The 9,023-nt window shown below is 73.8% G+C and overlaps 1 protein-coding gene across 1 annotated transcript; it reads left to right on the top strand.

Annotated features, from left to right (window-relative positions):
* The first annotated feature begins 973 nt into the window (after positions 1 to 973).
* On the top strand, positions 974 to 8,717 carry AMHR2 (anti-Mullerian hormone receptor type 2). Its single transcript, XM_066985583.1, is given in 14 exon segments — positions 974 to 1,131; positions 1,254 to 1,417; positions 1,999 to 2,170; positions 2,686 to 2,775; positions 3,114 to 3,223; positions 3,945 to 4,169; positions 4,867 to 4,947; positions 4,949 to 4,982; positions 5,072 to 5,232; positions 5,954 to 6,101; positions 6,185 to 6,312; positions 7,266 to 7,428; positions 8,487 to 8,526; positions 8,646 to 8,717. Coding segments are annotated over 12 exon segments (1,494 nt in total). The 5' UTR covers positions 974 to 1,106; the 3' UTR covers positions 7,422 to 7,428; positions 8,487 to 8,526; positions 8,646 to 8,717.
* The last annotated feature ends 306 nt before the right edge of the window (positions 8,718 to 9,023 follow it).

Genomic DNA, 9,023 nt, shown 5'->3' with positions numbered 1-9,023 from the left:
CACCCTGAGGCCACCTTTGTGGACCCTGGGGCCACTTTGGGAGCTGTGGGGACAATCTGAGGCCACTTTGGGGTCCCTGGGGCTACCTTAGGGAGCCTCGGGCTACCTTGGGGACTATGGGGCCGCTCTGAAGCCAATTTTGGGATCCCTGGGGCCGCCCTGAGGTGACATTTGGGGACCCTGGGGCCACTTTGAGGACTATGGGGACAGCCTGAGGCTACCTTGGAGTCCCTGGGGCCACCTTGGGGACTATGGGGCCACCCTGAGGCCACCTTTGGGGACCCTAGGGCCACCTTGGGGACTATGGGGCCACTCTGAGGCCAACTTTGGGATCCCTGTGGACACCCTGAGGTCACCTTTGGGGACCCTGGGGCCACTTCGAGAGCTGTGGGGACAATCTGAGGCCACCTTGGGGTCCCTGGGGCCACCTTGGGGACTATGGGGCCACTCTGAGGCCACTTTGGGTTCTGTGGGGCCACCCTGAGGCTACCTTTGGGGACCCTGGGGCCACTTTGGGAGCTGTGGGGACAATCTGAGGCCACCTTGGGGTCCCTGGGGCCACCTTGGGGCCACCTTGGAGACCTTGGGGCCACCCTGAGGCCACTTTGGGGACCCTGGGGCCAGTTTGGGAGCTGTGGGGACAATCCAAGGCAACTTTGGGGTCCCTGGGGCCATCCTGGGGACTATGGGGCCACTCTGAGGCCAACTTTGGGATCCCTGGGGCCACCCTGAGGCCACCTTTGGGGACCCTGGGGCCACTTTAAGGACTATGGGGACAGCCTGAGGCCACCCTGGGGACGCTTTGGGGCCCCTGGGGCCACGCTGGGGACCCTTCAGCCCCCAAAGGGGAAACTGAGGCAGGGAGCGGCGCGGGGAGCCCCCCCTTTGCCACCCCCAGATAAACGCTGGGGGCCAGCCCGGGGGGGCGGGGGGGGGTTGGCCAGCCCCCAGCCCCCGCTCCTCCCCACCGCGGAGGCTGCCCTGTCCCCCCCCCGGCCCCGAGCCTTCGTCCTCCTCCTCCTCCTCATCCTCCTCCTCCTCCGTCCCGGCGCTCCGCAGCCCCCGCACGCATCCTGCCAGCTCCCTGCCTGCGGCCGGAGGCACCCATGGGGCTGGCGCCGGGGCCACCAGGTGGGTGCTGACCCCCCCGCCCTGCACCCCAGGGGGTTGGGGGGGGGATTTTTTTTTGGGGGGGGGGCTGGGAACCACCATCACCATCCCCGTGTCCCCCCCCCCCCCGCGATGTCCCCTAGGTGCCACCGGGCACAACCTGAGCTGCGTGTCCTACAAGCACCCCAGCGTGCGGGGCAGCCTGGGGGGGGGCACGGAGGTGGGGGGGGGGGGCCCAGCACCGTCCGCTGCCCCCCCCGGCAGTGCTGCATCGGCATCTGGAACCGCAGCCAGGCGCTGGTGCAGGGTGAGGGCCCCGGGGGGGGCTTACTGGGGGGGGGGGGGGGGAGGAGAAGGGGCTGGGGGCCTGATCCTGCCCTGGGGGGGGAACCAGGGAGGGGGGAAGGGGCTGGGCCTGATCCTGCCCTGGAGGAATCAATGGGGGGGGGGGGAAGGAGCTGGGCCTGATCCTGCCCTGGGGGGGGTTCCAGAGAAGGGGGGGGGAAGGGTCTGGGGGCCTGATCCTGCCCTGGGGGGGTACCGGTGGGGATGGGGAGGGGCCGGGGCTGGGCGCTGGGGCCCGATCCTGCCCTTTCATCGCAGCTGGGGGGGGGGATGAGGGGGGGGCCGGGTCCGTTCCCAGCTGCCGCCTGACCTTGGCCTTGAGAAGTGGCTACGGCGGCGCTGGGCTGGATCCCAGCCTGGGGGGGGGCGGGGGGGGGGGGGGGCAGGGGCTGAGGGGGGGTCCCGGGGACAGGAGGGGTCCCAGGGAGGGGGGGGGGTCCCAAGCTGGGGGTCCCCTGCAGCAGGTGGAGGAGGGGAGGGGGGGGTGTTCCTGGGGGGGGGTCTCTGGGGGGGGGCCCCCAGTGATGTCGCCGCTGTCCCCAGGGTGCTGGGGGGGCGGGGGGGCCGCCTGCCCCTCGCCTTGGTGCGCCCCCAGCCCCGCCGGCCCCCCCGGGGCCGCCGTCCTCGTCTGCCTCTGCCACGGCCACCTCTGCAACGGCAACGCCAGCGGGAACGGGGGGGCCCTGGGGCTGGGGGGGGCCCCCCCCGGCCCCCGGTACTGGGGGGCGCTGGGAGGGTGCTGGTGGGGGGGGGGGGGGAGTGGGATCCGTGGGAGGGAGCCTGGGAGCTGCGGGGGGTCTGGGGGGACCCTTGGGGGATGGGGGGCACGTGGGGGGGGTCAGCTGGGGGGGGCAAGGGGGGGACCCATGGGAGATGGGGGACGCATGGGGGGGGCTCAGAGCTGGGGGGGTATGGGGGGGACCCATGGGGGACCTTAAGAGCTTCAGGGGACACGTGGGATGTTGAGGGGGGGCCCTTGGGTTGTGGCACCCATGGGGGGGTGAAGACCCACGGTGGGGGGGCGCAGGACCCAGTTTGGGGAGGGGGGGGGGACCCCTGAGGGTGACCCGGGACCTGCAGGGGACATCCACGGGATGAGGGGACCCGTGGGTGGCCCCAAAGCTCGGGCACTGGGGTCCCCGCCAGGCTGGGGGGGGGGGGGGGGCTGGGGAGGGGGGGTCCTGGTGGTGGGGGGGGGGGTCGCGGTGTCACCCCGGTTTCTGTCCCCAGCTCCCGGCCACGTGGCACCCGCGGGGACGCTGTGGCTGTGGGGCGCGGGTCCCCTCCTGCTCCTCTTCCTCGCCTGCCTGGCCGTGCTGGGTAGGGCTGGGGACATTTGGGGGGGGCCCCCCGGGGGGGGGGGGGGGGCTCTGGGGCACCGCATCCCCTTGGGTGCCCGTGCCCCCCCCATCCCTGGGTGCGGGTGTCCCCTGCTGTCACCTCCCGGTGTCCCCAGGGCGCGGGGCGCCTCGGGCACGGGGGTCCCCACGTGCCACGGCCCTTGTCCCCTGCTGCCACGGCCCCAATGTCCCCAGGGTGGGGGGGGCTCCTGAGCGTCCCCAGGTCCCGCACCCTTGGGTGCCACGTCCCTGGTGTCCCCGTGTCCCCAGGGTCCCCGTGTCCCCACGGTCCCCATCGTCCCCCTGTCCCCATCCCAGGGCTGCGACGGGCGAGGGCGCAGACGGAGCGGCCCCCCCGGGGACGTCGGGGACTTGGGGCCCCCCCAGCGCCCCCCAGCCCGGAGCTGCCCGCGCTGCGCTTCCTGCAGGTGGGGGGCACCCACGGGGTGGGGGGGCACCCACACGGGGGGGGGAGCAGTTTGGGGGGGGCCCGATGAAGGCCAGGACTGGGGAGATGGGGCTGGGTGACGCTGGGGCTGGGGACACCCGTGGGTGCCTGGGGACAGGGGGTCCCTGAGCGTGGGGGTCCCCAGGGATGGGGGGAGCCCATGGGTGCCCAGGGGCGAGGGGACCAGGGCATGGGGTTCCAGGGGCTGGGGACACCCGTGGGTGCTTGGGGATGGCGGATCTGTGGGGTGGGGGTGTCAGGATCCATGGGTGCGTGGGGCTGGGTGACCCCTGGGCTCAGGACACCCATGGGTGCAGGGAGTGGGGTGACCCCCAGGATCAGGACACCCATGGGTGCTTGGGGATGGGGGATCCCTGGGCTCAGGACATGCATGGGACTGGGTGACCCCCGGGCTCAGGACACCCATGGGTGCATGGGGATGGGGGATCCCTGGGGTGGGGGTGCCAGTACCCATGGGTGCATGGGACTGGGTGATCCCTGGGATCAGGACACCCATGGGTGCAGGGGGAAGGGGAATCACAGGGGTGGGGGTGCCAGCACCTACGGGCGCGTGGGGCTGGGGAGCCCTTGGGCACAGGACACCCATGGGTGCCCGGGGACCTGCAAACACCGGCGGGAGGCTGGGTGCTGGGCTCCCCGGCGGCGCGAACCGCCGGCACCCATGGGTGCTGGGGGCGCAGGTGCTGCAGGCGGGGCGCTTCTCGGCGGTGTGGCGGGGCACCCTGCAGCAGCGGCCGGTGGCCATCAAGGCGTTCGCGGCGGGGGCGGCCGGGCGCTTCGCGGCTGAGCGGGCGGTGCACGCGCTGCCGCTGATGGAGCACGAGAACGTGGCGCGGCTGCTGGGCGCCCGCGGTGCCGGGCCCCGCGCCCGCGGGGGGCTCCTGGTCCTGCAGCTCTACCCCGCCGTGAGTGGGCACCCGTGGGTGCTGGGCTGGGCGGGTGGGTGGGGTGCTTGGGATGATGGGGGGGCGGTTAATGGGTGTGCGAGGTGCTGGGGGTGCGTGGGATGGTGGGGGGGGTGCAACATGCTGGGGGGTGCATGGGTGTGCAAGGTGCTGGGGGGGGGGTGCGGGCTGCTGGGGGTGTTTGTGCATGGGTGTGCAAAACAGTGGGGGGGTGCAAGGGGTGCTGGGGGTTGTGCATGGGTGTGCAACATGCTGGGGGGTGCATGGGTGTGCAAGGTGCTGGGGGGGGGTGCGGGCTGCTGGGGCTGTTTGTGCATCGTGTGCAACACAGTTGGGGGGGTGCAAGGGGTGCTGGGGGTTGTGCGCATGGGTGTGCAACACGCAGGGGGGGTGCACGGGTTGCACACGTGTGCGTGAGTTGCTCAGGGTGCATGCGGGTATGCACCGGCTGCTGTGGGTGTGCACGGGCTGCGTGGGGTTCCCGTGGGTGTGCAAGGGCTGCTCGGGGCGCACCCCTACGTGTGCACAGGCTGCTGGGCACGCACGCACGCGCGAGCACCGCCGCGGACACACGCGGCCGTGCCCGAGCCTGCTCCTGCAGCTGCACACTCGATGGGGGCTGCGGGCTGGGCTGCGCACCCACGGGTGCCACCCGCGGCCCCGTCCCCGTCCCCAATCCCTGTCCCCGTGTCCCCAGGGCTCCCTGCGCCACTTCCTGCGCCAGCACGTGGGGACGTGGGCCGGCAGCGTGCGCCTGGCGCTCTCGCTCGCCCGCGGCCCTCGCCTTTCTGCACCAGGAGCTTTGGCGCGACGGTGAGCGCCCCGCGCAGCCCCCCCGGCGTCACCGCGCCCCCCACCCCCGTGACATTTCTCTGTGTGTCCCCCCCCACCCTGTTCCCCAGGCCTGTACAAGCCCAGCGTGGTGCACCGGGACCTGAGCAGCCAGAACGTGCTGGTGCGCGAGGACGGGACCTGCGCCATCGGGGACTTTGGGCTGGCGCTGGCGCTGCCGCCCCGCGCCCAGGCTGGCAGCGGCGGGCACCGCGCCGTGCCCATCCGCAAGGTGACGGGGACGGGGACGGGCACCGGGACGGGGACGGGCACCGGGACCCCCCCCTGCGCTGCAATTTGGGGTGTCGGGGGGGCAGAGTGCGAGTGCAAGCACGGCCCTGGTGCAAGCCGGGACCTGCGAGCGCGGTGCTGGTGCAAACGGGGAGCTGCGTGCAGGCAGAGCGGTAGCGCAAGCTGGAGCCTCCCGCGTGTGCGAGCACGGCCTTGGTGGACGTGCGCTGGGTGCGCGTGCAAACTGTGCACATGTAAATTGTGCACGTGTAAATTGTGCATGTGCAAATTGCACTTGTGCAAACGTGGCCCCTGTGCAAGCTGCGCCCTGATGCGAGCGTGGCACTGGTGCGAGCCAGGACCTGGTGCACGTGGCTGTAGTGCAAGCCGTACTTCTGCGCACGTGCAAGTGCGGGCCGGGTGGGAGACGGTGCAGGGTGGGCCCTGGTGCGTGTGCAAGCACGGCCCTGGTGCAAGCACGGCCCCAGTGCATGCATGGCGCCGATGCAAGCACAACCCTGGTGCAAGCATGCACCTGGTGCAAGCACGGCCCTGGTGCATGCACAATCCCAGTGCATGCACGGCCCTGGTGCAAGCACGGCCCCGGTGCATGCACAACCCCAGTGCATGCACGGCCCTGGTGCAAGCACGCCCCCGGTGCCCGCCCGCCCATGGCGCTCGTGCATGCACGGCCGTGGTGCGAGCGGCGTGTGCGGGCGCAGGCGGGCACCCAGCGGTACCTGGCGCCCGAGATCCTGGACGAGAGCCTGGACCTGCGCTCGTGGGGCCGGGCGCTGCGGCAGGCCGACGTCTACGCCCTGGCGCTGCTGCTCTGGGAGATCCTCTCGCGCTGCCAGGCCCTCAGCCCCGGTGAGCACCCTCGGGTTCCCCCCACCCCACCCCAGGACCCTCTCCCCGCCCCGAGCCCCCCGCTGACCCCTGGCCCCCGCCAGGAGCCCCCGTGCCCGAATTCCGGCTGGCGTACGAGGCCGAGCTGGGCGCCAGCCCCACGGCGGCGCAGCTCCGGCGCTTGGCCGTGGACGAGCGGCGGCGCCCGCTCATCCCCCCCGCCTGGCACCAGGTGAGACCCCCCCCCTCCCCCTGCACCCATGGGTGGGGGGCCCTGGGGGTGTCCGTGCATGGGAAGGGCCCTGCAGGGTGCCCGGGGTGACCCTACAGACGGGGGGGGGGGGGGCTGCCCAGGGGGGCACATGGGTGCTGGGTGCCCGCTGGGTGCCAGTGCCCAAAGGTGCCCGGGGGGTCCCGGGGGTCCCTATTTGGGGGTCCCTGCCCATGGGTGCCCACATGTGGAAGGCCCCTGCTGTGTTCCCACACCCATGGGTGCTCCGGGGGGGGGTTCCTATTTGGGGGTCCCTGCCCTGGGGTGTCCTGGGAGTGTCTGGGGTGCCCAAGGACTGGGGGGTTCCCTACCCAGGGGTGCCCTTGGGTGCTGTGTCCGCAGTGGGTGCCCACACCCAGGGGTGCCCCGGGGGGTCTCTACTGGGGGTCTCTGCTCAGGGTGTGCTCAGGGTGCCCAAGGACTTGGGGAGGGGGGTCCCTACCCAGGGATGCCTGGGGGTGCCCATGGGTGCTGTGTCCCCACTGGGTGACAGTGCCCAAGGGTACCCCAAGGTGCCCCAGGGTGCCTGGGGGTGCCCCAGGGGGGTCCTTGTTTGGGGGTCCCTGCCCTGGGGTGTCTTGGGGGTGCCCAAGGACTGGGGGAGGTTCCCTACCCAGGGGTGCCCTTGGGTGCTGTGTCCCCGCTGGGTGCCAGTGCCCCAGGGTGCCCCAGGGTGCCTGGGGGTGTCCTGGGGGGTCCCTATTTGGGGGTCACTGCCCAGGGGGTGCCTGGGGGTGCCCAGGGTTGCCCCAGGGGGTCCCTATTTGGGGGTCCCACCCTCGGGCCCCCAGGGGATGCCCTCAACCCGGGGGCGCCCTGCACCTGCTGGGCGGGGGTGGGGGTGGGGGGTTGCCCACCCCGGTGGGTGCCCCCCCTGAAGCGGGCCGTGGGGGGGGGGGGGTGGTTTCGGGCAGCCCCCGGGGGCGGTGCAGGAGCTGCTGGAGGACTGCTGGGACCCCGACCCCGAGGCGCGGCTCTCGGCCGAGCGCGCCCTGCAGCGCCTGCAGCGCCTGGCCGCGGCGCCCCCCCCCCCGCCCGAGGCCGCCCCCCCGCGGCCCCCGAGGAGCTGACGAGGAGGTGGGGGCCCCCCCCGACCCCGCCGACCCCCCCGGCCCCCCCCCCCCCCCGAAAAAACGGGGAAACTGAGGCACGGGGGGGGGGGGGGGGGGGAGGGAGGCGAGGCCACGCCCACGTGGGAGGAGCCAGCGGGCGAGGCCACGCCCCCTCCCGCCCGAGGCCACGCCCCTCCCACCCGAGGCCACGCCCCGCCCTCAGGCCACGCCCCCGCCCTCAGGCCACGCCCCCCGTCCTCCGAGGCCACGCCCCCGCCCTCATGCCACGCCCCCGCCCTCAGGCCACGCCCCCGCCCTCAGGCCACGCCCCTCCCACCGAGGCCACGCCCCCGCGCTCAGGCCACGCCCCCCCCCGCCGCTTCCTGCCGGGAGGGGCCGCGCCCGGAGCGGAGGCGGCGGAGGTGGGAGCGGAGCCGCCGGGACCCCCCGCCCCCCCCAGCGCCCCCCTCCCCCCAAACCCCCTGCACCCCCGAATCCCCCCGTGCCCCCCGAATCCCCCCGCACCCCCAGATCCGCCCCGTTTGCCCCCAAGTCCCCCGCACCTTCCTGTGCCCCCCCCAAATCCCCCCGCGCCCCCAAATCCCCCCTGCCCCCCCGAATCACCCCCCCGCACCCCCAAATCCCCCGCCCCCCCCGGGCACCCCCGTACCCTCCCTCGCACCCCAAAATCCCCCCGTGCACCCCCAGCCCCCCCCCCCGTAGCCCCCAGCCTCCCCTGAGCCTTGACCCCCCGTGCCCCCTGCACCCCCAAATTCCCCCCAGCCCCCAACCCCCCCCCGGGACCCCCAAATGCCCCTGCGCCCCCCCGTGCACCCCCTGCGCCCCCCCATGCCCCCCCCATAGCCCCAATTTCCCCTAACCCATGCCCCCCCCATGCCCCCTGCACCCCCAAATCCCCCCAGCCCCCCTAAAGCCCCCAGGACCCCCAAATCCCACCCCCCCCCCCGTATCCCTCCAAGGGGTGTGGGGGGGGTCACAGCTGCCCCCCCCCCGACCTCCCCTGACTCAGTTTCCCCCTGGAGGCCGGGGGGCCCCACTCACCCCCTGTCCCCCCCCCCCCAGGTCCCGGAGCTGCCCCCCGCCATGTGGGACCCCCACGCAGGTAAGGGGGGGGGGGGCACCAAAACTGGGGGGGGGGCTTCACCCCCTGCTCCTGCCCCCCCCCCCCATTAATAGGGGGCGTCGGGACCCCCTTAACCTTCTCTTTCCCCCCCCCCCCAGGGCAGCCGCCCCCCCAAAACCCCGTGTACCCCCCCCAGCCCCCCCCCTCCAACCCGGCCTATCCGCCCCCCCTCCTCCTACCCCCCCCGTGGCCCCCCCCTACCCCTCCGGGCAGCCCCCGTACCCCCCGGGACCCCCGTGTGCCCCCCGGCGCCGCCCCGTACCCCCCCGGCGCCCCCCGTACCCCCCCCGGCGCTCCTCTGCCCCCCCGGGGTGCCCCCCCTGCAGCCCCCCCCTTCGGGGTGCCCCCCTGGTCCCCCCGGCGCTGGACAAGAAGGTGGCGAAGAAGCTGAGGAAGAGGATGAAGAAGGCTCAGAAGAAGCACAAGGTGGGGGGGACGACGACACGGGGGGCCGGCGGGGGGGGGGGATTTGGGGA

The sequence above is a fragment of the Anser cygnoides genome, chromosome 32 (genome assembly GCF_040182565.1).
Source record: "Anser cygnoides isolate HZ-2024a breed goose chromosome 32, Taihu_goose_T2T_genome, whole genome shotgun sequence".
Taxonomy (NCBI): domain Eukaryota; kingdom Metazoa; phylum Chordata; class Aves; order Anseriformes; family Anatidae; genus Anser; species Anser cygnoides.
This window is presented reverse-complemented; position numbering and strand designations above follow the sequence as displayed.